A 26,964-nucleotide genomic window follows, 5' to 3' on the forward strand; every position below is an offset into this window, starting at 1 on the left:
AAAACTGCGACAGTTTTGTGAGAGTTAAATTACATTACGTGATCTGAAACCCACAAAAATGGATCCATCCTGCCTTTCTAAGACACCAACATATGCTTTCTATTGACATTAAGATTTGCAGCTATTTGTTTAAGCCAAATTATGACATCTTTTTCCTGTAATGACTGCAGAATGTCAGTGAATTTTCAAGTAAAACGATATGTTTAATTTTCCAAACAGGATTGGTGTACCTTTAGTTAAGGTATCCATCAATATAAAACCGCCTTATTTTATTGGCTTTAAATAAAATAAAAACTGGTGAAGGTTAAGTGAATTAGAAGATGAACTTTGAATGTCGATTGAAACATGGGCACATATATGTTGGGAGGCGATCTTCGAGTTTCGTTTTTTTTTAAATAGCAGAGTAGTGGAAAAAACAAAAGCATACTGCATTTTGGTTTCTTCTTTAATTTTTTTTTTTATGATGCGCTAACTTTGTTGGGGTTCGTCTGGCTATCGAGGGTTCAGTCAAATGCCACAAAATGCGGACTGGCAACAATGGGGCAAGTTAAGTAAATATGAGCGTCAGAGAAATTGAATATTAAAAACTAGCCAGCCAAAGCTCTTCCTTTTGAATTCTAGCTCAAGTAAATAATCGACCAATTGGCTCCCAACAGATGTGTTGATACTTTTTGTCGCCGTCTGTATATATGTTAACAATAATTCCTTCCCAATAAGTATTTTCTCCTGCGTGCACGCGTCTTTTACTGATATGCTGTTCTCGCACTTACTGCTTTACGATATAATGTACACCTGCTTCTTAAAAACATGCTAGAATTTTCTTTCGCGTAAACGCGTGGAGAATCGACCTGCTGCTTGTATATATATATATATTACGTTAACATTGTTTATCAAATTGTCGTGTTATATATATATTATTAGCCTTCGTTCCCTAATTGCCTTCCGAAAGGATGGTAAAAGAATGTAAGATGGTAAACGAAATTGTTGAAAAAATATTGTTAAAAAGTGCAATACAGTAAGACAACAGTCGCCTAGCAAAACTGTAAATTAGATACGATGACACAACACTTTTGAACCGCAAAAATAAATTAATAGATAAAAAATAAATGTAATAATCAATGAAACTATATTAATTTTGGTAGAATCAGGTACAGTATTAGCGTTAGTTAGCAATTAGTTTAGTTCAAACTTTCTTCCTTGTTTCATGCTTATGAGAAACTAAACACAAGCTTCTTACTGCAGTCTGTACGTGCTTAGCAAAAAAAAACTTTACTTAAGAATAATTTCAAACTAAGCTTGCATAAGGTTTAATTCAACGAATCCATAGATTAAGAGAATATGTTTGGGATGGAGGGTCTCGTTTAAAAGGGCTACAGCCAAATAAGTAGTCGCTTTCATTATCTTCTCCCTTGAGAACAAAAGAAGTAGGGTTTGTTTCTGTTATTCCAATCCCGTGATCAGCACATGAACAAGCATTTCCTCCTCCAACACACTGATCCATCACCATTACTGTAGTCACACTAGAAGCCGATCTTGTTGGCGCTTTGGATGTTTCCACTGCACTCGGCCTGTTGAAACCCGTCTGTTGACTTGTACTGACCGCCATATTGAACCGTGCAACTTCGCAGACACTGGTTACTGGCCCAGACTTTGCTCATTTCTAAGGTCGCCATAACTTACATGATGGAACCCCACTTTACGGACACCCGCTTAATACCGACACCCACTTATTACGGACAGTTTTGTTTGTTTCTTACATAAACCCACTTAATACGTACACCGGTTAATACGGACAACGGACACTGACTTTTTGGTGACCCAAGTGAAACGCTCTCGTACAAAGTAACCTCGCTTTACGGACACTTTTCTGTCACTGCTTATCTTTGCACCTTACACTTTCATTTGTAATGATTGTGTACTAATTGCACCCTGTAAGAAAATAAAAACTTTCTGCACGTTAATGTGTTTCCATTAGCAACAGAGTAGCATAATTACGTGTCATACTTGACGCTTGTCTTTTTTCTGGTGTTTGACCGGCGTGAACAAACGACTGGTGAGGACCTTTTCCAAAGTTTTCCGGACTATGCAAGCAAAGTATAAATTCGACTTCACCTATATTTCACCGAAATTTTTGGAGAAAATTATGGAGGCAATGTGGATTGATGATGGCTGTGCTAGATTCTGGACTGTGGCTCGAGCTCAAGCCAAACGCTTGCCTCCCCATGCCAAGGTGGACTAGCATCCCACTTAGGATGAGAATGATCCCTGTGCTCAAATTCTCCTTCAAATACTAGTCAGTACAACAATATTACAGTTTGATTAGAAGACAAAATGGGAACAAGCTTCTCCGATCCACCTTTTTTAAAAGGTGGATCGGAATTTTTGGGTAAGTTCACGTACTTCGCGTACTTGTTGTTGCTGTGTTGCTGCAGGGGAAATCTATCTGAGTATTGTTGACTAATTTCGTGGCGATTAGGTGGGAACGATATAGGCCACTCATACAATGAAGCAAATCAGTCATGATGCAAAGCGCGGGAAAAGAGCCTAAGTACCAGCGCTGTGTAAACTTTGGCAATATAATAACTCGTTTATGAGAAAGAAACGCGCGAAAAGGATATCTTGAAACTGCTTATCGAGGAAAAAATAATTAGTACGGTGGAATCCCCATCTCTGAAACCTCCAAGGAAAACGAAGATTGCGGTTCGAGAAATAAGGAGCATCATTACAGTGTTCGACTGACTGAAGCAAATCTAATGGAAACGTTTTACAGTTATCGCGCGTTCGAGAAATCGGGATTCCACTGTATCGAACTGTTTGTTCTCTGTTGTGTAGCTTACAGATGGAGGTGTAAGTTCTGACTGAACTTAACGAGACAACATCTTCATCCAGCATCGTGTTGGGTGAAGGTGACGGATCGTTTACAATGTCTCTTTATCAAGCTTTTTATATCTTTTTATCCCAGCGATATATTCACTCCTTTGGCGGAGGTAACCAAGCTGTGGGAAAACTTAACTGAACTCAAATTACGTTTTTAATTTTTTATAGTATTGCCTTACTTTACAATTTTTATTTCTTGCCTACCATTAAGCTGTTTTAGTTCTAACAACGTAATTTTACAATCGGTGCTTATATGTGTTTTCTCCTAACAAATCATTTTTGCAATCATTTCCCTGGTCACGAATTAAGTTAACCCACTAAATAAAGATACATCAATCAAAACCTAAACATTCCTATCATAATTTTCAAGACCTGTCAATTTACGAATAAACTAACATTAATTAAATCCAAATTTGAACCATCCTTGTCACTTGAAAATGTAAGTGAACAATCTGAATATGTTTTTGAATGATTTAGTGAAGTACCGCTTGGAATTGAAACTTGACAAAAGAGCGTTTTAAAAATATTGTCAAGCTCAAATTATCTAAATGTTAAGACGCTAGGCTGTACCCCAAATAAATGGTCTTATATAAAAGAGTGTATTACAATTGAATTAATTAAAATTAGTCCTATCGAAATCTTACTTAACATTGTTAATAGGCATTTACTATTAATTCATTTTTAACAGCAAGTTTTGAGTCTAAACATAATCAGGAACGTTACTTTCTTGATGATGTAGCTTGTGATTGATCCTACTCAACGGATCCACAGATTTAACGAGTAAGACTGGGATACGGCGCTTCCAGAACAAGAACCAGTAGCAGGACAATAACCAAAGTCATATTCCGGTTCATTGACTTGTTCAACAAAAGAAGCCTCGTCTCTTTCTGTTATTCCAATCCCGTGATCAGCACGTTTACAAGCTTTTCCTCCTCCACCAATCATCATCACGGATCCATCATAATCCCAGACACACCAGAAGCCGATCTTGTTAGCGCTTTGGATGCTTCCACTGCACTCAGCCTGTTGAAACCCGTCTGTTGACTTGTACTGACCGCCATATTGAACCGTGCAACTTCCCAGACACTGGTTACTGGCCCAAACTTTGCCATTTCTAAAGTCGCCATAACTTGTGATTTTAGATCGGAATGTTTGTCCAGCCAAACAGTTACCTGTGGTCTGTAACAAAGGAGTGTGACTGGGGTCATCACTGCGCGTAATCTTAAACTCGCTGCCGCTGACCAACCAAAAGGCTGGTGAGATCATATCAGTGTTAATGAATGGATTTGTTGTTGTTCCTATGGCAACTTGCTGGTCATACCACCAGTTACCACTGTCACTCATCCAGTTCTTGTTATCTTTATTTGAGAAACTGGCAGCAAGAGTCCATCCTTTACCATCGGATGTCATGTGACAATAAACCTATCGTAAAACAGTAATCTTTTTAGTCTATATTTAAAGAAAAGGTACACAATTCTCTAAAATGTGATCGAAATATGTGTTCCTTAGCAAAGTGTACACTTCACCGATACACCTAGTGCCCGAATGCCAGTTCAGCGGATAATAGAACAAGCAAACAAACAAATAAACTAATACCAAAAATAACTTTTTTTGTTCGTTTTCCATTCAAAATCATTAACCTTGGAACTTTTATAATCAAAATGAATAATACATACAAATAAGGCTAAAAGCAACGAAAACCTATGTAGTTCGGGCCACATTTATCTTTCTTTCTTTGTCTTCATTTTTCTTTCTTGCATGTATTTTATATGCGTGTCTATACCTCTAAATATAAAACACTTGTGTTCCGAATTGGTATGTCAGCAGTTGTCCTAAAAAGCGTTGGAAGGGAAGGATAATTCTGTGCATTTTCGATTTCTTTAAAATAGGCCGTATTCACGATAGCCGCCCTGATTGTTTTTATATTATAATGCAGATTAGCCACGTGTTTTGAGAGGGAGCAAACATTGAAATGATGCCGTTTCTCGGAAAATCGGCTAGTCCAAATAGTGAACTATCTGCGCAAAAATGACATTTGAGATCCAGGTTATAGAATAATATTCCATTATTAAGGTAAGTTTGAAAAAAAGTTGCCCGATAACTTAACTCGTTAGCTACGCAAGCCGTTGAATTTTTATGAAAGCGCCGAAATTTCGTAAAACTTAGAATATTTTTTTATAACAAAACTGAAACTAAAGCATGGTGTGAAAAAAGTAATCAGACATAATAAGAAACCAGCTGAAATTTGTCTATTTCAGCTTGATTGTCCCCACAGAAATCGCGTGTCTAATCTACATTATAAAGCGAAAACAAACATGGCGGCTATCGTGAATAAAGCCTAATTAGGAAACGTTCCCCTTCGTCGCTAGCATTAATTTAAACTAATCGAAGCGGAGGTAAGCCGACTTTAATATGAAAAAAAAAAAAATAAATAAATTTAAAATAAAATACAATAAACAGTTTTTCAGCAGAAATTAGAATTTACTTCAATACGATGAACCATGTAAGATAGAAGCCGGAAATTACTAAGGGATGAATAAATAATTTATTTTGTTTAAATCCCCCTTGACGCCATACTAGAATTTGAATGAATCTAAATAACAAGAAATTGTTCTGTTAGGCCCGGTTCAGACGCCGTACTTCACATGAGCCGAATCGAATTAGGTTTTTGGGCCGACCTAAATTATTTAGATCGGCTGAATTGATTCAGACGCCGAGATTAATTCAGCCGTACTTAATTATAGTATTGCCAGCGGTTTTATGCGAAGTAGAAAACATGGCGGACGCTGTTAACAAACACGTGCGTCGCCTTAAATCGAAGTTTCTACTGAGAACTATGATGGAGAGGGCGGCAAACAGAAGAAAAAGGATGCAGACTGTATTGAATCACATTGTGACGAGAAGGCGACAGCTGATGAGTGTTTGCCTTCTCAGTTTGCTTCTGTTGTTTTCTCGAGCCGAAACGCCACATCCAAATGTGCTCGTGGGTTCTTGCACTTATTGCTATTGGAATCTTGCACTTAATGCAGGAGTATTTTGTAGAGTCAAAGCACGAACTACACATATCAACTTCTTCGCTTAAAGCATGTTTTGCCCTCCAAGCCGCCATTTTGGATCCTTTAGCGCATGCTCTGTGGTAAAAAAAAATACATTTTAATAATTTATGCATTTGATTCGGCTCATGTGAAGATCGGCGTTTGAATCAAAGCCGGTCCACAGCCGTTATTCCCGGCTGAGCTAGGCGTGAAGAACGGCTGAGCCAATCCGAATTCAATCAGCCGTTCCGAATTGATTCAGACGCCGTACTTCACATGAACTTAATTAAACTAATTCGATTCGGCTCATGTGAAGTACGGCGTCTGAACCGGGCCTAAGGTGATTCCATTGAAAAAATAATTTGTAATCAAAATCTTTTAAAACTTTGCAGGTTGTTAATTATAACTAGTACATCAAATAAATGAAATAAAACGATGGGGTCAACATGTTTATTTTCGTGCTCTAGAACTATAGTTTAGAACTACTTTGCTAGTTTATAAAAGCAATATTAAAAAAAAATCCTTGCCTTGGTTAGGAGGCGCTCATACATACCGAATTTTTTGATAGACGTAGAATATGAATATCTTCCTTTAGTGACAAAACTAATGTTACAGTAAAACACCGAAATTTTGCGGAAAAAACAAAAGTAATGGAACAAAAGGGCTATTGAAGCAACTATGTGCTTCCATTGAAACACGTAAAAACGGATCTTAATGAAGAAGATTCAAAGGGAATATTTCAAAATCGGGAAATCAAAAATTCTTAAAACTTAGATATATCATAGGGAGCCGTTTTTTTCGTTACAATCATGTAATAAAAAGGGGATCATCATGCTCATTTAAAATAAAATGACCATTGATTTCCCTGTCGAAAACCTCATGATGTTCTGTGTTCACGCGCACTCCTGCGCGCAAGATGACGTAAATATGAATTCATTGGAATCACCTTAAGAGTAAAGTTCACGAAAAATGATAATCATTACAGAATCGCGCGTTATTAAAATTTGATCTTACCGCGAAGGTATGAGTGCCTTGGGAATTTACAAGATAGATACCATCCTCTGATTTCCGCGGGTGTACTTTCTGAAACTGGTTACACGAACCTAATAAAAAAAGCAAAAAAAAAAAACGTAACCAAGTAGAAATAGTAGTGATATTTTTCGAAGTAATACACAAAAAAAGTGAAGTTAATTAATAGGTCAAAGAAAATCTCGTCATCATCATCATCTGAGACATCATCATCTGCCTGTATTCGTGTTAAAACAAACTTATTTTGGTTGTTGGGAATTTTCTTGTTACATAAAAGTCACTTTTGTGGTTGTTGGACCGTAGATTAAGAATACAATCTACAAGCTGTAACTGATACAGAAATCGTAACCTATTAAATTAGTAATCACTACGGCTGTTACGGTTTCCTTTATTCCAAATTGATTTGTTGCCCGGCAAATATAATGTTCTTCTCTGTTTTTCTTAGCCGTGTTGACTTCAAGACATGCGCTCTCATGAAAAGCCAATGTTGAATGAGAAGACTCTTGAGCACGTAACCACTCAATGCTAGGAGGAGGAGAACCTGTAGCTTCACAACAGAGGCTTAAAGAAGATCCTCGCAGAGCAACAACTTGGGAAGGAGGTTTGTTGGTAAATACTGGCGGCTCTGAGTAAGAAAAACAAATAAAACATCATCATCAAGGTCAATAGTTGTGACGCGAGTCTAGAAAAGCAAGTATAAAACTAAACGAATAATTAGTATCTTTTATGAATGAAGAGAAACTGAAGGGAACATATAGAAAAAAGAAACAAATAACATAATCAAATAATTTTGAACTAAAAAAGCAAGAAACAGGAAAAAAAAACCGTCAATAGACTTATATTTACGTCATTTCATCAAAAAGATTAAACGATTTATACCTTTCACTTTTAAAGTACTAAAAGTCTTCAGAATTCCATGACCAGTGTATGCCGTGCACATGTACGATCCATCATGAGACCGTTGTACATTGTTAATACTCAATATGCCATCTTTCACAGAAGTATCGTTGAACAAGGTACCTCCAAGCTTACTCCACGTTATCTGATTAGATCTTTGACCATCAACCCAGCAATAAAATGTCGCCGTTTCATTGATAAAGACATCCAACGACACTGGATATACATTGATCTTTGGGGAAATGATGCATTCTCCTTTCGGGCCTTGGAGTCCCATCGAGCCCTTGTTGCCTTTGTTTCCTTTTGCGCCAATCAAGCCTTTTATTCCTGGACGGCCCATCGGCCCAACATCTCCTTTTACCCCAGGGGAGCCAACGGGTCCTTCCTCGCCCATTACACCCTTAATTCCCTGGGGTCCTTGAGGTCCTCGCTTTCCATTTGGGCCTTGAGCTCCTGTAGGACCCAAAGGTCCTTGTGGGCCCGGTATCCCAGAGGCTCCTTTTTCTCCCTTGTATCCAGGATACCCGTGAGCTCCACGGTCTCCCGGGGGTCCTGGCGGGCCAACTTGGCAAATCTTGCCTGTGGTACTGCAAACTTGACTCAATTTCCTGTCGATCTCTTTGTGGACTTGCTGTAGTGATATTGTCTGCACATCTGGTGTTTGTGCACTTCTTCTATCCTTGTGATGATGATGTGCTTCCATGGCATTCTGAGCATCTACACATGTACAGCGACAGAAAAAAAAAATAAAAATAAACAAATGTAATCAATAAATAATTTGTACATTCTTTGTGATCATGACTGTAGATGTCGTGGTGATGTAAGGGCCATTAGCCATTGCTAGCCACTTTTCAGAACTACTGTTTAATCTCATTAAATTCCTCGGTCTTTTTGCCTGGTCGGTGAATGATAACGAAAAAAAGTACCAAAAGAAATTGAAATAAAAATAATCAATCTCTAACTTAAGGTCGCGGGGGATACCAACAGCATGAATAAATTCATGAAGGGAAATTTTGCTTGACCTGCATTTTTTAAAACGCTTATTTCTCGGCTGTTATGGGTGCGATTAAGCTCAAAATTTACAGAGACATAACGAAATGATGAAAGATTGTGAATGTCATATTTTATTTGGTAGATTGCATTTTACGGCGATGTTATAGCCTCGTTAGTGCCAAATTGGGAAAAACATGATTTTGTGGCAGAGTTTGCGGAACGAGTAGGAGACAGCACACTGCGATTTTGACAAAAACTAATCAGTCAATACCTCTAGAGTGTCATAACAGTAGCGGATTTTTTAATTTAAAGTTTGCCAGCAAGTTATGGCGGTTTAAGTGCGCAAATTTGAAATTAATGTCTTCTACCTCTTTCTAAAAGCGCTCTTTTAAAATTCCGCTTCTGTTATGACACACTACAGTATTCATATTTTACCTATCTGCAGTGGCAAGTCATGAAGTTCTGTATCCGCGCTGTATTCTCTGCCACAAAATTGTCGGAAAAGTCCAAACTTTGAGATTTCCGAAGGTGTCCCGACCTAAATACGATCATTTTGCCAAGGAGAGATGTAATTATGGTAATTATATTCCACGCTTTTATGGTGAGAACAATGCGTTTTCAAAAAGGACACGATTGTTTATGCCGAATATTTTTGTGATTACTCTGAGTACACTAGTTGCAGAAATAGTAAAATTTAAATAAAAATAAGCTCAAAGACTTCCTACAATCTATATGAACGTATATCGCTAAGTGTTGTTTTAAATTGGTTAAAATATCAAAGAAACAGGGATTTTTTACAAATCACGCGCACGCGCCCATATTTTTCTCCAGTCATAAATATCTCGTAAAGTTGTCGATGTGAGTCGTTGTACTTCGTGCATACGCTTTAAATAAATGCATAATGATGAGCCTAAGGTGTCCCCCGCGACCTTAACTTGGGTACTGCTTCAATTGCAAGAGACGTATCATGCGTGACGAGTGATACGCGAAACGTGATGTGTGATGCGAGATGGGGATCACGTCTCTTCCTGTTTCGTGCGTCACAAAAATGTTCCTCTTGTTTATGTCTGCGAATTGAGAAGAATTTTGACAAAAGATGCGAGTGTCGTAGATCTCATCATTTTTTCGTTGCAACGCAAAGCCCAAATCGCTCAAATTGGCCATTTTTGAGCCGCGGAGACGACGATTTATACAAATGACGTAAGTGTTGTTAACTTTGAGTGAAAAGAAGTCCGTCTCGATATTCTCATAACCATTTCCGCTTGTATGGGCCGCCAATGGTCTATTTTGATATCAGCGATACGTGATGTTTGGTTAAAGTATCACCGGATCACTGAAGTTATAAACACACACTTCCTGTCATTCGATCAGTCACGTATATCTTAAGATTACCCTTACTGTTGCCGAAAACAAACATTTCTCGATCAATTCCAAGGAGAGATTCCATACTGTATAAGCCAGACATTTTTGTACTCACCTTGTAAGTTATGATCAAGAGTTCAAACCCTGGGCCCGACAAGAATAAAACTAAGCTCCTACACATGACATTATACGGGTTGTTGTTGCTCTGTTTGTCCATATCGTTTAGGGCCTTATAAAGGGATAATATCAATTTTGTGTTAACTAACACTGTCTGACATTTCTTAGCTAAATATTAAAGTGGAATAAACTTTAAGAGAACAAAGATCTCGTTGCCCAAATTCTCAAGCAGGTTTATCCGACAATTGAAGATGCCGTTATCACCCACAATGACATGTTTTACCTCTCCGGAGGGGGGAGGTACAGAATAGGGAGGAGGGAGAAATGGCCAAATAAATTAGGGAGGAGGGAGAAATTTTAGCTAAAACAAATAGAGGGGAGGGAGAAAATTTTGCTAAAAAAGTCTGGAGGAGGGAGAAATTGGGGCAAAAAGTAGGGAGGAGGCAGAAATTGGCGCAAAAAGTAGGGAGGAGTGAGATTTACCCTCCTGTCCCTCCCCCCTCTCTCCGAAAACAACAGTCATTATATTTCCCAAATCACAGCATTCCACTAAAGAAAATCAGGTAAATGTCTGCCGTGTTTCTCCCTCGGTACACTATCGAAACTCTAATCATGAAAAATGTCTTCTACTTACTCTCTGGCGTTTCCATTTCGTCTTTGTGATCTGTTGTCTGCGGTGATCGTATCTCGATGCGCCTTTCGACATTCGTAATGCGCAATTCATTCATCTCTGTTTTCCTGTTTATCGACTCCATTCTCAGAAACAGCGCCGCAATCAACAACATGGAAATAAGGGACAGAACCGAAGAACCTTTGTGGAGAACGTCGCCACATTTGGCGGAAGATTTCTTGTTTGCGTCCATGATGGATTCCAGTTAACAAACAGTTGTTCAATGAAGCTCGACTGCGTGCTAACTGTTTGATTTCCCTTCAGCAGTTTCATGTTCCTGTCATACGGGACATGCCAAGACATAACTGTAAAGCGCCGGAAACCTTTGTTAATTGATCTCTGATCGTTTGTAGAGAACTTTAACCTGGCGAGGAAGATAATGTCTTGTTTTTCCTAACATGCATATCATTTTGTAGCTTTTTGTCATTACTTTCAGAACGTGATCAAGCAGGCTGTATTTTCAGAATCCTGCAGGGGTCATTTCGTCTAAAATGTATAGACTTCTTAGAAATGAGACTGTTCTGTTTTGTAAGAGTAATATAGCACCATATGTTTAATATCGGATCACACGGGTACTCCTGACTATAAACCTAAGCTCTAAACCCTTCCGAAAATATTTTTGCCCCTAAACCTAACGATTGGCGCATTACGTGACTTTTTTTGCTTTTTATGTCAAGCCTTTGCAAAATTGTAATTTGTTAATCGCCACACTCAAAGACCCCATCTGCCCCAACCCACCTCAAAACAATTTTAGTGACTACCTCTTTCCTTAATTCTTATATGTCAAATTAACAAATATGTCCACTTGTAAACCTTGAAATAATTTTTATTTAACAAATAAAGAAGCCTCGACTGTGCTCTGTTCTGTTGTAAAGCACGCAGGAAGAGGCTAGAGCACGAAAGAAGTGTAGGGTGAAACGCGAGCCGATAGGCGAGTGTTTCTCCCTACTTCTTGAGTGCTCTAGTCGCTTCCTAAGTGCTTTACAACAGAACAGAGCACAGCCGAGGCTTCTCTATTTGTTTTATAATTAAGAAATTCATTAATTTCCCCACGAATTCGCGCAATTTTCAAAACAAACTTTTTTCAAGCGAATAGAAGTGGCGTCAGCGTACATCTGTACTCTGATAAAGTACGCAACAATTAGCCAATCACAAAACTTGTTAGAATGGTTAAAATAATTTGATTGGTTGAATAAGACATCAGCTGTCAACAGCTGTCAAACCATCAAGTTTGAAACCATCAAAGTTCAGTAATCCACAAGCTGAAAATGTCAAGTGGAATCAAAATTTTAACACGAGTCCTTGAAGTTCTTAGGACTTTTAGTACAACACAGGATAGAAAAGTAGACTGTTCAGTGAAAACCGGCTGAATTATGGCCCATGAAAACTTGCACGTTGTTAACTTGACAACTAGAAAAACAAACTGCTCAAAGCTTGTGGCTGGTACTTCACAAAATGCTGCGGCCGTGCGGCGTGTTTGGCAAATCATTTACAACCATCGGATTCAAAGGGAAAAATTAGACTGAGTCGGCTGCTGTGGTTGCTGTGGCCTTCCATTCATCACACTGGAAAGGATATAGGAACAGGATTGTCTTTCTGAATTGCATTGGAGGTTTTTAATTTCTGGAGGTCTGCTTCTGGAATGACAGGTAAACTTGTGTTCGATGTTTTCTTTGTTTTCGCGCTTGTTCAATTTTTCCTAACTTTGCAGCAGCTTGTTTGAAGGTTGAAATTCAACCCCTTTTGCAATAAAAATTCCTCGGTTTAGGGGTGGATTGTTTAGGTGTCTCTCGATAGCGTCGCGAAATCCAAGAAGCGATGACCTCGAGTAAAGTTCACCGTCTTTTGTTCGAGCTTCGGCGTAGAATTTACCGAGGTTGTTGTCTCGCTTCTTTGTTAGTCATTTTGTGAAGGCTCATGTTTGGCAATTTTTCTTTCACGGCACCAAGCTGTTTTGAAAACGCCAGAAAAAAATTATTCAGTGTGTGATAAGTCTGAATTGTGTGTGTGTATTCGCTAGCTATTTTAGTTTTCTGTTTTTTGAATTGCTGTTTGTTTGTTTTGTTTTTTACACGAAAATGTAGCTGTGCGTGTTTTATCTAAAATTCCGTACTTAAATAATGTGAAACTCATATTCCAAATCACGGATAGCCCATTTTGTACTATCTTTCGTGTTTTTCGTTTCTGCTTTCGTTATAATGTCTTCAATTTTGGCCTTGAGTTGTTTACAAATCTTTGGTTGGTTGTTTTGTTGTTAAGCTTACTTACTTGTACCGAAATTTCACTTTCTATCGCCGTGCAATCTGTGCTGTTAGGAACAGGACATTTTAAATTAACTGACGCTAAAAGCTCGTTTTCATTCTCGTTTTTCAGGTCCAAGAAGATGTCAGGGTCAAGACAAAACCCGAGAGAGACGTTCGGGAATTGGTCGGCCATATTGGGTCGATGGCGTGACATTTCCTCCGTACATCTGGGCTCTGATAAAGTACACTGTTTCAGCCAATCAGAGCGCGCGTTATATGAAAACTTAATTATAATGTCAATTGCAATCACATTTACGACAAGAACGCCCGTTCATACCCCGCCCCCCTCCCCCCACCATTTCACTCTAACAACCAATGGACCGCCCCAAATGTTTAACTGACACAAAAAGACCAATTGTTATGTCTTATTTCTCCATAGAGCTAAATTTAAAATTAACGCAAGATCAAAACCCCTCCTTAAAAATAAACTTTGAAAGTCTCTTTCTATTCCGTACCGACACCTGTTCAGTGATGGACGCAAAAAAGGTTTTGCTCATTGTCCTGTTTCAAAGAATAGTAAATATCGCCGTTTTCGCCGCCAAGGATGACTCTACACCTTCTCGTTCAGCACTCTACACAACGCAGGAAAATAAGCGGCTTAAAGGCCACGTCGTTAAACGATTTGAGTCTCCCAGTTTGTTGTCGTGCGGCTATTCATGTTTGAGAAATTCCTGGTGTACTTCCACAAACTTCAAGCTTCCATCGAAGAGGAACGGCAAAGGAACTTGCGAACTGAACAAGCACGGGGCCATCGACGCAAACACCGAATTTGATGACCAAAAGGGTGTTACTTTTTCTTTGCTTTTAAAGGTAATTTCTTATTTGTTGTTAGCTAATTTTCACAAGCAAATCGTTTAACCTGTGGTTTGTTTGAACAGTTTTTGCCGCACTGGAAAAGCATAAGCCAGGTTCACATTAGAAAAGTGTTTTTATACGCTCTAACATCGAAATGCGACTACAAGTAGTTAAGTTAGGTTGCGTTAAGTCTTTTTATCACTAACTTGGGTCGCAAAGTACTCTTGAACGCACTTTAAACGTGGTTTAAAAATTGTAAACAGTCCATTTTACTTTGAAATATGTCTTCATCATAGTTTTCTCGACACAACGGCGTGAAAGCGAAAAACGAAAATCGGCAGGTGCACAGGAAGAAGAATAAAGCATGCATTCATCTGTTTAAAATTGGCAGTCGTTTAGCATTTGTATTTGTGTGCTTTGACATCCACGGTTCTTTGTTCTTATTTAAACTTTTCAGGGATGTCGCATGACCGGCTGCCTCAATGGTGGCTCGTGTGTGCCTGATGAAAGGAAAGAAACATTTTCATGTTCGTGCAAACTACCTTGGACTGGAGAAAAATGTGAAACTAAAATCGGTAAGGAACTGTTTCAATTTGCACTAATGTTAAAAAAAATATGTCGTACACCTCTCGAAAATACGATTTCGGTTATTGTGCTATAATTTCAAAGAGAATGTCATGCAATAAACGATGTCAGAGATGGCAGAAAAATAAAACAATTTCTGGACTAACACGAGATTGTTATAGGTTGGCTATTTAACCCTTAAACTACCAACAACGCATATTTGCGTAGAAAATACCAGCAGTGATTAAAAAATCTGCAGCCTTCGCATATCTGGGCACATGATAGTAATGATCCATTGTTCTGGCAAAGTGATTATTTTCATAGCTTTTAAAGCAAACTAACTGACTACAGCTCTAGATTTCCGTTATATATGGCTGTTTTTTCTGCAGCAAATCCGAAAATGCCCGTTTTTTACTCCACAGGACAACAACAAAAAACATACATCTTTGCCTCCAATTTTTTTTAATGAAAAAGTAGTTCTGAATTCAAAAGTGTACATTTGCAGCAGACTTCAAGCCTATTTCTTTCTGTTCACCAAGAAAAATGATCATCAATCTTTCAGCAAACTGAGCAATTACCATTCGATTAGAGCAATGCTTGCAAACCTGCAATTTCCTTATTGGTGACCGAAAGGAATGCCTGGGTAAAACTGCCTTGTCGGCGAAATGCAAGTCCACCTACCTCTATTTCATAGAGCCACCCAATCCTACCGGCAAAATACTGCACCGACTGCATTCTTTGGAAGTCAAAAGTTGTCCAAATTGCCTTGGCAGGTCTCGGAATCCATCCACAGAACGGCCAGAGAGACAATTTCATTCATGAACCGCCATGTTCCGATACAAATGTTTTTGGCGTTCCAATCATCGTCAAATCATCTCTCACCTCTGGTTTCTTTCAGAAGTTTGCCTCTACCCACCATTCTAGCTTAATGACGCCAGCCTGGGGGCTTCTGCAGTGGAAAATGACTCGGAAAAACACTTATAAACGAAAATTTTGCCAGATTCGAGCCCGTGTGCTCGCTTATGAAAGAAGCAACGGCTGAATACTGACGTCACAATAAAATTTTGAGCCCTCAGTGTTTTGAAACAGCGCATATTAATGACTTAAGCTTCTTATATGCAATCACGAAATTCAAAAGATTGCCTAAGCCCAGAAAACGGCTGAAAAAATCCCAGAAGCGTGGTATTTTAAGGGTTAATATACGAATATTTAAGACCAGGAGTGTGGCATAATTGTCGGCATTTCAATGAAGTAATTAACTCCAACGGTGTTGTTATTCATTAATATGAATATCATTTTCTTTCCCCTGACAAATAAGAAAAGTGCTTGTGACAACTATTAATAAGAAAGCTGTCATGAAAATGCTGAATGATTGCGCAACAATATGAGTAAAAAAATACGACTGTTAAAACATTGTGCTTACTTTATTAACTTTTTAATCATCTTTCAGAGGCTTCATCATGTGATGAGGTTCAAATGAAGGCAAACCAGAAGTTACCAAGTGGAGAATACCTGTTAGGAAATGGAAGCCTGTCATTAAAGGTAAGCATGATAAAGAAGCCATTACCAACTTGCAGTGAGAGAATATAAAATCAACAAGAAATTCAGTTCTTTGTATTAGTACAGCGCGCTAAAAACAAACCAACTTGTCAGATCAACATAAAACTTTTTTTAGTATTATGTACTGTTATGTGTAACTTTTAAAATGCTACTATGATCAAATTTTTACCCCTTTCAATTTAAGGCGTATCATGGAAAATTCAACCAAAGATTCAAAATTGCGTTTTTCGTTTGAAAATATCTGTTTTAGTTCATGAGATATTAAAGGTTAAATAAGCATAAAATATGCAAATTAGAAGACTGATGTCGTCATCTAATCAACCCAATTTTATGTCAAATAAAAAAATTGAATTATCTTGGTCAATTTGCTGCAGAGTCCGATGAAACTTGGCAGACTTATAGTTCTACAGTTGGCACACTTACAGTTATAATAGAATTCTGTTGCCATGGCAACTCACTCTTTGCCAGTCCCCGCCAATCTGTTTTCAATATTTTAGACATTTTCAGTTCTGAACAATGATACCCCGCCAATAATAATTCGCTCGTCTCTAATTAGGTGTACTGCCACATGACGGATGACAGCAAAGGATGGACTCTTATTGCTCGATACTCGAACAATGATGATAAGAATTGGATGAATGACAATGGGTACTGGTGGTATGACCAGAAAGTTGCCATGGGAACAACAACAGATCCGTCCATTAACACTGACATGATCTCACACGGCTTTTGGTTGGTCAGTGGCAAAGAGTTTATGATCACGCGCAGTGATGACCCCAGTCACACTCCTTTGTTACAGACCACAGGTAACTGTTTGGCTGGACAAACATTCCGATCTAAAATCACAAGTTATGGCGACTTTAGAAATGGTAAAGTTTGGGCCAATGACAAGTGTCTGGGAAGCTGTTCGGTTCAATATGGCGGTCAGTACAAGTCAACAGACGGGTTTCAACAGGCTGAGTGCAGTGGAAACATCCAAAGCGCCAACAAGATCGGCTTCTGGTGTGACTCACTTACTCCTAGCACTAGTAGTGGTGACGGATCAGTGATGATGATTGGTGGAGGAGGAAGTGATTGCTCACGTGCTGATCACGGGATTGGAATAACAGAAACTGGCTCTGCTTCTTTTGTTGATTTGAAATCGCTTTGGTTCAGGGGCGGATCCAGGGGGGGTGGATTGGGTGGCTAGCCACCCCCCTTGATCCACAAGAAAAATAAATCCACATAAAAATAGAAAATAAGGACAATGACACTGGGTAAGGTGAAAAAAGTGTTAATGGGAAGCATCAGCGGATGGTGATGCTTGTCTAAATCAGAAACTAGGTATTGGGGCCCAGGCAGTCTTGCCCAGTCTGCCAACTATAGTATATATATGTCATTCCCATTTCGCAATTACCTTGTGGGCCGTAATATTACTTTAAGCTTGTAGTACCAGTGGTATTTCAGCATGCAAGTAAAAGTACAATCACAGCAATACTTTAAGTGTTGTAATTTTTTGATAGGCTAGTTGCTATTTGCTCTTGCAGCAAGTACATACGTTAAGCAGGCAGCCAGTGTAATTTCACATTTATTTTTTGCAGCAAGTAAGCTTACATAAAATTTTTAGTCTATGGAAAAAAGTTGAAATATTTGTTAACATCCGCCCCCTTAGCAAGGCAACTTTGCCAGGGGCCAAAAATTTCCACGCTTGTCAGGTGAACAAAACGACCCATATCTGTTCTTTTGTGCAAGTTCGTAAGTTCAACTTCAAATTTCAATCACTGTTCGTAAGAACTAGAGTTTCTGTCCCAAATATAATTCAATGTTAAACTGACATTTTAAGTTGAGATAAGAGTAGTTTTGTCAATTACCAGGGAAAAACAGCGGTTTAATAGCTTAATTGAAAGACGTTTAAAGCTGCTCAGAATCACGGAAATCACGTCTAAGAGGCTTCACTTTTTTAAAAAAATTTTCTGGGGGCATACCCCCCGACCCCTCTTGGGGCATGGAGCATGCAGCCCCACGTATGGGTCTTTGGCACAAAATAATTGGGACTCCCACTTTAAAAATCCTGCCTAAAAGCCTGATACCCCCCTCCCCATAAAAAAACTGGGGCTTAAACAAGATACTACAAAAAAGTTTATGAACAGCCACCCCCCTTTAAAAAATCCTGGATCCGCCCCTGTGGTTATGACGCTTTTAATCATACCGCTCCATCCCAGTCGTACACATTAAATCTGTGGATTTGCTGAGTAGGATTAATCACAAATAAGCTACATCTCCAAGAAATTCATGTTCCAGATTACCGTATTTTCTCGTTTAAATGCCGGGTACAGAATAAACGCCTGTCCTTCAAGGTTAGGTTGAAAATACTTAAGGAAATTAACGCTTGTTGAAATTAATTTAAGTCGTTCATTTTTGTTTACTTTAATTTCTTCGACCTTAATTTCCGTTTCCCTAGGAAGAAGCATTATTTCGTCCGGGTGGTTGCTCGAAGCGGTCAAATTCCTTCCTTCCCTTACCCTCTCTTTCTCGTTAATTTCCTTTATTGGGAAGTGATATTTCCTTCGATTCGCGTTAGTTTAAGTCGCGTTAATTTCAAATACCTTAATTTACACAAGCGTTAATTTCCTATAATAATGTAGGCCCCTCAGGTTTTCGTTTGTGGTATAATAAGCTGTAGGTATATAAGCAAGATATATGTTTGTCAAAAGTAATGTATAAAACCCCTTGCTCAATGAACACCGGGCTTGAATAAATTGCATGACTCAAAAAAAACGCCGGGTCTAACAGGCTTAGTTTGAAATTAACGCCGGGGGCTTTTAATCGAGAAAATACGTACGCTTGAACTCTAAGTTTTCTGTTAAAGAAATATATGTTATAATAAGTGCTGATTAACAACGTTACGTAGGATTCGATAGAACGTTTTTCAATGAATTCAACGTGTGATACACTCTTTTTATTATAAGAACATCTTTTTTGAATATGTTATAATAAGTGCTGATTAACAACGTTACGTAGGTTTCGATAGAACGTTTTTCAATGAATTCAACGTGTGATACACTCTTTTTTATTATAAGAACATCTTTTTGGTGGTGCAGCTAAACGTTCTGAGCATTTTGAAAATTTGTTCCCCAGTTTTAAAGTGATGACAAAGATGGTTCCAAGTTAGATTGGATTTAAGGTTGCTTCAGTGCTATGTTACACGACCCCCTTACACGAAACTTTGTTGATTGTGGATGTTATCACAAATGCATTAAATAAGTTAAGACAATGTACATTGTTGATTTATTTGTGACAAAAAATATTTCAATAAATGGTAGCATGTATGATAAATATGTGAAGATGGTAGATGATAAACGCATGAAAATTTTATATCATCTTAACTAAAATAAATTTGTGATCTTCCAAGGAAAGTTTCTTCTAATTCATGTACTAATTTAGCTTATGTCATGTTAATTCTTAACTTAAGTTTGGTTGTTGGTGATTGATCAATTATAAAAAAAGTTTTTTTTTCTTGTTGAAACAGGTTTGGCCAGAGCTCAAGGGGGATGGAGGGTGGGGGCGTGGTGGGGTGGTGGTGGTAGTGGTATAACAATATATCCAGAAAAGACTACCCAATATTTCCAAAACATGTAGACTGCAGGAGAGAGCATATGCTCCAGAACAAGAAGCTTGAGAAGCTTGAGAAGCTTAAAATCGGGCGCTTAATAATTAGCTATCTGTTTTGATTTGAAAGGCAGGGTACAGTACAGTAAAAATCACTGGAAAACAGTTACTTAAACCTATTCAGGCCGGGGGGGGGGGGGGGGGGGGGGGCGCTTTTGAGGTCCGCGCTGACTTTGGACGCTTATAACTTTTTCAAGATTTAACCAAACGCTGCCAAACTTTGCGCGTTTATCTAGAATTTATCTCGCAATAATTTGGTAGGATTAGTTATTGTGCCAGTAATTTGAAATCACCATGGCAACGTCATTTTGACAGGCTTGTTTTCCCAAATTTGAATTTTTCGTGTTTCTATTTAATAATGAAAATCTGGAATGTTTTCAAGATTGCATTATTACTTAATGGTCTCAATTTATAAAAATATATTTCGCACAATACAAATGAACGATTGAACTAGACATCTAGAAAATATAAATTTGTAACACTAAGCAAAGTGCAGCCTTTTCGCAATACTTAATAAAGGCGGGGTTTTTACCTGAAGACCAATTTTTCCAACGCTTTAGGTGGCTGACGCATTTCAGTATTTTCCAGCCCTTACACTTTAATGGAACAGTATACAACTCCTAATCAGGTAACTACTATTGTCAAGAAAATGATCACAACTTATTGACCAATGATTAGGTATTTGTTTCATACCATTACTGTAATAGCAACTGGTGAAGAACAGTAGTACTGACCCAAAGTATAAGGGCTGGAAAACACTGAAAACCATTTCAGCCGCGTTTCAAGGAATCCAAAAAAGCTTTACTTATTCCATATATATTTGTTTTGCAATATTTTGTTAATTTTTGGACGATTTTGGGGGATGTCTGGGAGGCGATAGTTTTTCTCAAAGGATTAGTAAAATTTAGACAAATAAGAAATATTGAAGATTTAATGTGATTTTAAAATTTGAATTTGAAGTTAAAAATTGGTGGACGGACACCAAACAGTCTCCTGACAACCCGGAGTGCTCTTGCGAGGGGGTCAACTGTTTGAAGGTGTTTCCATTCTTTTCTTCAATCCCTTCTTTAAATCTCTTAAAGTTCCATTCAAATTCAGGTAGAACCCCACCTTAAGTTTTGTTCTTGTGAGAAAACAACAGAAGTCAAAGGTTGCGTGATATAACCAAGCATGGATTTTAATTCTCCCTCCCTTTCCATCTCCTTAGCCTTTCACCTCCACCTGTCCCTCCCTTTCTACTCTCATTCAATTTAATGTTTGTTTACATTTCCTAACCAATTCAGTATCGTACTAATCTGTGCCAAGCAATCAGATAATAACAGAAATTTGCCTTAATTTTGATCTCCCATACCAAGACCTTAGAGTATAAACCGCTAATAAAACAAAACACACTTGATAATAATTCTCTGAGGTTATACACCTTGCAGTATTAACGTACTAACGAACTTGATAACAAACCCCATGTCGTACTAAGGATTTTTACTGATCAACATAGAAAATAAGTTCACAATGGTTTGTTCCCAAAACGTTTTTTACTGTACAGAGGGTCTGTATATTGACCTGTAACTTGTATACCGTATTGAAAAATTCAGAACGAACCGACTTCTGCCCGCTACCATGATATCATGTTGAAAAATTAGCTCGTTCGAAACCATATATAGCAAAATCGTTAGAGACAGACAAGATACAGCCGTTTACTGGCAGTCATTGAAAATCCTGAATTTCGTCAAAATGAGCCAAAATAAAGTTTTAAAATTTCCTTTATCAATATGGTTCTTATCTTTTTATTCAATTCTATGAACTGCTTTTATGCAGTACTGTCCACAAAGATTTCAATTTCCTCAAAGTTTCGGGACAAATGGATACAAAATATTTCGTGCAGAATGTAATTTGATTAAGCGAATGTTTTCACGTCTATAAATACGAGCAGTGAATGAAAAACCGTTTTGTTTTCATCGATGAGAACCACTTTCAAATAGTTAATGCATAAAAATAACAATCAGATCAGAATACAATAATTATTTATGTAAGGTCTCGCTATTATGTCTCGGCAGAGATACTTCTTTTTTTTGCAAGTTCAAATGTATGCAAATTTCGTGTGGAATGTAATTCGATTCCATTGTCTTGTTTTTAAGAAAGTTGTATTTTCGTGAATAAAACCCATTGGCCTGTTTTGTTTTCCTGATCACGGTTTGTCTGTGATTTTTACAAAACATGTGGTCTTTTTTTCGGAACTTTATGTTGTACAAAAATTCCTATTTTGAACACAGATGTCACTTCCGGGAATTTCTCATCTAAAATTCAATTGGTATTTAATTACAATTAATCGAAGTTTTCATTTTCAAGTCATCTTTTCATTCGATAGCTTTACTGATCTCGTAAAAAATTCCGTTCAAGTTCACACCAATACTGTACATTGCCAATGTTTTGCTGACGTCTTGAGAAGTGTCTTACTAACGTCACTAGTCAAATCTAAAATATATCCAAACCAAGTTGTACAAACATTCTACTCTTTGTGACAGGCGACTTTGACGCTCAACTGTGCGGAAATGAAAATCGACATACTTCTTGCTAAATATTAAAAAATAGTTTTAAAGTGGAGTCCGCCTCAAAAAAATGTACCTTCAGATCACACTGCTTTTTGTAGAAACCAGCCCACAAAAACATTGCGTGACATGAATGACGTTACCCCTTTTATTTACAAAAATAGCTTCAACTTGTCAAAGCGACTACAGTTTCACAATGGTGATTATTAGTACTTTACCCCTTAAGCTTTTTTCTCTGTCCTCCCGCTGAAGCAAAGAAGAGAACCAGATTGCAGATTAACTCAAAAGTTGACCCATTGTTCCTACAACGATTTACTGTCAAAACTGAAATGAAACCGATTGGCCCAGGCTATCCCCGTCATTATTAGCCGACAGGAGACTATCGTCTAGGACGACCAAAGGGTAAACTATAAATCGGCCACGCCCGATTAATTAACTATTACAACATTCATTTTTAAAATAGTTTCCCAAGCCGACTAAGCTAACTAAACGTCGAGTGTATCTTTCAGTAAACAAAACATGCCGTTATGACGCCGGAAATCCAGCTCACGCATACTATACCCCGTGACTCACACAAACCTCCGACTTACGTGCTACTACAGTCATTCCTTTCTAAACATTTTTTTTGACCACTACCGTACTTTTCTACCCAAAAAACTCATGAAACCGCCCGGTTTTAACCTGTTTTAACCTTTCAAAAATTAGAGCGTTCGGAACTAAATAAGATCCGTAATCACAAACAACATACAGCCGTTTACCAGCACTCTTTAAAACTCCTGAAACCCTTCAAAATCAGGCAAAATAAATCTTTGAAATAACCTTTATCAATGTTTCTTATTTTTTATTCAGTTCTATAAAATGCCTTTCATACACTACTGTCAAACAAAAATTTCAATTTGCTCAAAGTTTCAAGACAAAAGAATAACAAATATTTCGTGCACAATGTAATTTGATTAAGCCAATATTATCACGTCTAAAAATACTTCAAGCAATTCAGTGAAAACCCGTTTTTTTTTTCGTATCAACGAAAACCACTTTCGAATAATCAATACATGAAAATAACAATAAGATCAAAAGGAAGAAAGGAACCTTTCTAATTATTTGAAGACTTTCAAAGCCGTGATATTATGCATCCAATCCGCGATAAAATTTAATTACAACAAAATCCAAGTTCTCATTTTGAAGTCCATTTTTTTCAGTTGATACCTTTATCCAACTTGTGAAAAATTCCATTCAAGTTCCTATTAATACTGTACATTCCCAATGTTTTGCTCAGGTCTTCAGAAGCGTCTTACTAACCAAATCTAAAATAATTCCAAAACATGCTGTACAAACATTCTACTCTTTGTGACAAACGACTTGACGACCAATTGTTCAGAAATGAAAATCGACACAGTTCTTGCTAAATAAAAAAAAAGTTTTACGGCGGAGTCAGGCTCAAAAAATATACCGCAAGATCACACCCCCATTCATAGTCAGAAACCAGCAAACAATCTAGTTTGCTAAAAAAAACACTGCGTGACATCAATGACGTTACCTTTTTCATTTACAAAAATAACTTTAACTTGTCAAAGTAAGTGCAATTTCACAATGGTGAATATCAGTACAGTATGGGGCCCAGTTCTCGGCCGGGTCCAGTTCTCGGCCACTTTGTGTTTAACGCGTTTTTTCACACTCCAGTTGAATTAAAAGAAAAAGGTATTTCCTTCAAACGATAGACTGATTCATGTGCTTTAAGTATCTTGAGTTTGATCGTTCAATTCGATATAGAAAGCTCACACGTCGAGTTTACGCGGAGGTAGGTGAATTTGCATTCCCGAAAAATTTGTTTGTTTACGGCTCCTTAAAATTCATGGATGTAGTTAAATTCGTATTTTATCCAAAAGCCCCCACCATACGAGCTAATTTTTGGCATGTGAAACGTAGAATAATTCAGCTTTCTGCTTTAGTTAACTTTTCGTTGAACCGTTGTATTTTTTGGTCTTAATTTACTTCGAATTTTTTTCTTGCGACGTTTGCGTATTTGCCAGTTCTCGGCCACCCTGCTCGCTCACAGCTTAGCGCTTGGTTTTTAATATAATTTCATCTGCTGCTGCCAGAATGAAAGAAATAAATGTTTTAAAAATAAAGTTCAATCTTATCTCTAAGTTTTGAGCTGACTCTTGTCTTGTCTATTATTTCTACAACACCTAAATCTTTCAAGACCTTTTCACTGCAAAATAAACCATCTAAATGCACGGGTCACACAATGCGGTTTTGCCAGAACCTGCACATAGGCAACTAGGCGCGTTAAAATCCTTCTTTTCTAAAGTAAAACAAAGCCTCATAAAAATAGTTTGGGATCGATATAACATAAATAGGTTTACAGAGTGATTTTATGACTGTGAAAATTAATTGAGCATTTTTTTTACAGATAATTACGCACAAGCTTTTTAGTGGCCGAGAACTGGGCCAAGGTGGCCGAGAACTGGGCCCACAAATGGAGCTTTTATTTTTATTATTGCTCGGGCAAATTAATTTTTGACCGGTCGATAGCTTTTCACCAAAAAGCTGAATAATGTAGCTAGCTCTGGGAGAAATTTCGAGTTCCTGCGGTTCTTCTGAGGTAAGAAATACAAGTTTACGTCAAAAGTGGCCGAGAACTGGGCCCCTATACTGTACTTTGCCCCGTAAGCTTTTTTCTCTGTCCTTCCGCCGAAGCAAAAAAACACAACCTGATTACACATTAACCCAAAAGTCGACCACGTGTGCCTGCAACGATTTCCTGTCAAAACTAAAATGAAAACCATTGCGGTATGCGTCACCCGTAGCGGTTTTGTAGCAACCCCAAGCTATCCCCGTCTTTTTGGCCGACAGGAGACTATGCTCTAGGACGACCAAAGGGTAAACTATAAATCGGCCACGCCCGATTAATAAACCTTCAATTCGCTATCTTTTGAGTGTTCCACCAGACACAACATATACCATCTATGAACTTCTAGAGTGCATACAGTCGAATCCCGATAACTCGAACCTTCAAGGGAAATCGAAAAAGGTTCGAGATATCGGGAGTTCGAGTTATCGATGGTAAAATTAGTAAGAAAATGACCTGAAGGGGAATCGCAAAAGGTTCAAGTTAGCGTGAGTTTGAGTTACTGAGGGTTCGAGTTATCGGGATTCAACTGTATTTATCTCGCAACTCCCCTTTCCTGATGGGATCAAAGCTCGTCTAGCAAGTGAAAACTGTGGAGCCTTCTGGGTTAGCCAGGTGACAGGCAAACGCACAACGACATGCATGAGCTGTCGATGAAAAGTGCGTTTATTTACGGAAGAGCGAAAAATTGTCCCAATACCTTGTTATGAAATGGTGAAATTTTGATCTTAAAACAATCCCCAGTTGACCCCCTACAACAACAAGGCGTACGCGCTGTTTTCATGTCGGAAACTACATTAAGATCACACCCAGTACGGTCGAAAGACGCTGTTGATCCCACTTAGCAAGATGGCGTTGTCAGTTACAGAATTCCCTTTGAGTGCGGCAAAGTTTACATCGGCGAAACTGGGAGACCTATGCAAGACAGGATCAAAGGACACGACCAGGACATCCGACTCGCCCGTATCCAGACCTCCGCCGTTTCATAGCACATCCACTACACCGGACACTACCCAGTTTGGAATGGGGCAAAGGTTATTGATCGTGAACCACACTGGTACACACGTAGGGTCAAATAGGCTCGAAAGAAGCAATTCAGGTAAGACTTCACCCTAACAAGCATGGATACCCACGATCAAAAAACACAACACCAGGAGAACTGAACGACAGCGGACCGCAAAGGGAACAACAGCACACCGGAACAGCGAAGATCGAAGTGCACCAATCACAGCTGTTGAAAACCAACCAATCACAGCGCAGCAGCGTGCTTTATAAGATTACACCTGACCAGTCGACCTTATCGCCTGATGAAGACTAGCAGTGTGCAGTCGAAACGTCGCGATCTACATCACAAGTGACTACATCGTGAAGAAAACGAAAAATACTTTAGTTAGCATCTCGTTTACTTCAAACTTTCTTCATTGTTCCATGCCTTATGAGACACTAAACACAAGCGTCTTACTACAGTATGTACGTGCTTAGCAAAAAAAAAACTTTAATCTTGCACGAGGTTTAGCTCAAAGGATCCATAGATTCAGAGAATACGTTTGGGATGGAGGGTCTACTTTATAAGGGCTAAACCAAAGAAGTACTCGCTTTCATTATCTTCTCCCTTGAGAACAAAAGAAGCAACGTTTGCTTCTTTTATTCCAATCCCGTGATCAGTACGTTTACAAGCACTTCCCCCTCCACCAATCATCATCACTGATCCATCACCTATCCAGTCGCACCAGAAGCCGATCTTGTTGGCGCTTTGGATGTTTCCACTGCACTCAGCCTGTCGAAACCCGTCTGTTGACTTGTACTGACCGCCATATTGAACCGTGCAACTTCGCAGACACTGGTTACTGGCACAGACTTTGCTCATTTCTAAGCAGGCGCGTAAGAGGGGTGGTTCGAGGGGTTCGAACGAGGTCAATAATGGAGGACTGAAAAA

At 38.4% G+C, this 26,964-nt stretch overlaps 4 protein-coding genes across 6 annotated transcripts in view; 1 reads left to right on the plus strand and 3 right to left on the minus strand.

The window, feature by feature from the left end:
• The window catches only part of LOC144666335 (uncharacterized), an 84,345-nt gene extending 72,935 nt beyond the window's left edge, over positions 1–11,410 (minus strand). Inside the window, exon 1 of the mRNA XM_078527742.1 lies at positions 10,945–11,410. Coding sequence (XP_078383868.1) covers positions 10,945–11,173 — 229 coding nt within the window. The 5' untranslated portion in view covers positions 11,174–11,410. The remainder of the gene's footprint in view (positions 1–10,944) is intronic.
• The window catches only part of LOC144666343 (uncharacterized), a 75,531-nt gene that overhangs the window by 15,726 nt on the left and 32,841 nt on the right, over positions 1–26,964 (minus strand). Inside the window, exon 6 of one of the 3 annotated variants that reach the window (XR_013573170.1) lies at positions 3,299–3,436. The exons of the other annotated variants lie outside the window; for them this stretch is intronic. The gene's annotated coding sequence lies outside the window, so the exon portion shown is untranslated. Of the gene's footprint in view, positions 1–3,298; positions 3,437–26,964 lie in introns of those variants that run through there. 3 annotated transcript variants of the gene reach the window in all.
• LOC144666428 (uncharacterized) lies at positions 3,571–26,207 on the minus strand. Its single transcript, XM_078527863.1, has 2 exons — positions 26,204–26,207; positions 3,571–4,299 (listed from the first exon to the last, which is right to left on the minus strand). Exon 2 carries the CDS (start codon positions 4,285–4,287, stop codon positions 3,634–3,636), a length of 654 nt encoding a protein of 217 aa, XP_078383989.1. The 5' UTR covers positions 4,288–4,299; positions 26,204–26,207; the 3' UTR covers positions 3,571–3,633.
• LOC144666424 (uncharacterized) overlaps positions 13,635–26,964 on the plus strand; it is a 74,018-nt gene continuing 60,688 nt past the window's right edge. The window contains exons 1-3 of the mRNA XM_078527858.1: positions 13,635–14,093; positions 14,536–14,653; positions 16,093–16,218. Coding sequence (XP_078383984.1) covers positions 13,644–14,093; positions 14,536–14,653; positions 16,093–16,218 — 694 coding nt within the window. The 5' untranslated portion in view covers positions 13,635–13,643. The remainder of the gene's footprint in view (positions 14,094–14,535; positions 14,654–16,092; positions 16,219–26,964) is intronic.

The sequence above is a fragment of the Oculina patagonica genome, chromosome 9 (genome assembly GCF_052425735.1).
Source record: "Oculina patagonica isolate OP01 chromosome 9, crgOcupat, whole genome shotgun sequence".
Lineage (NCBI taxonomy): Eukaryota > Metazoa > Cnidaria > Anthozoa > Scleractinia > Oculinidae > Oculina > Oculina patagonica.

Excerpts from the sequence above, each read along its gene's own strand:
- LOC144666428 (XM_078527863.1), bottom strand. The coding sequence starts at position 4,287 with ATGACATCCGATGGTAAAGGATGGACTCTTGCTGCCAGTTTCTCAAAT.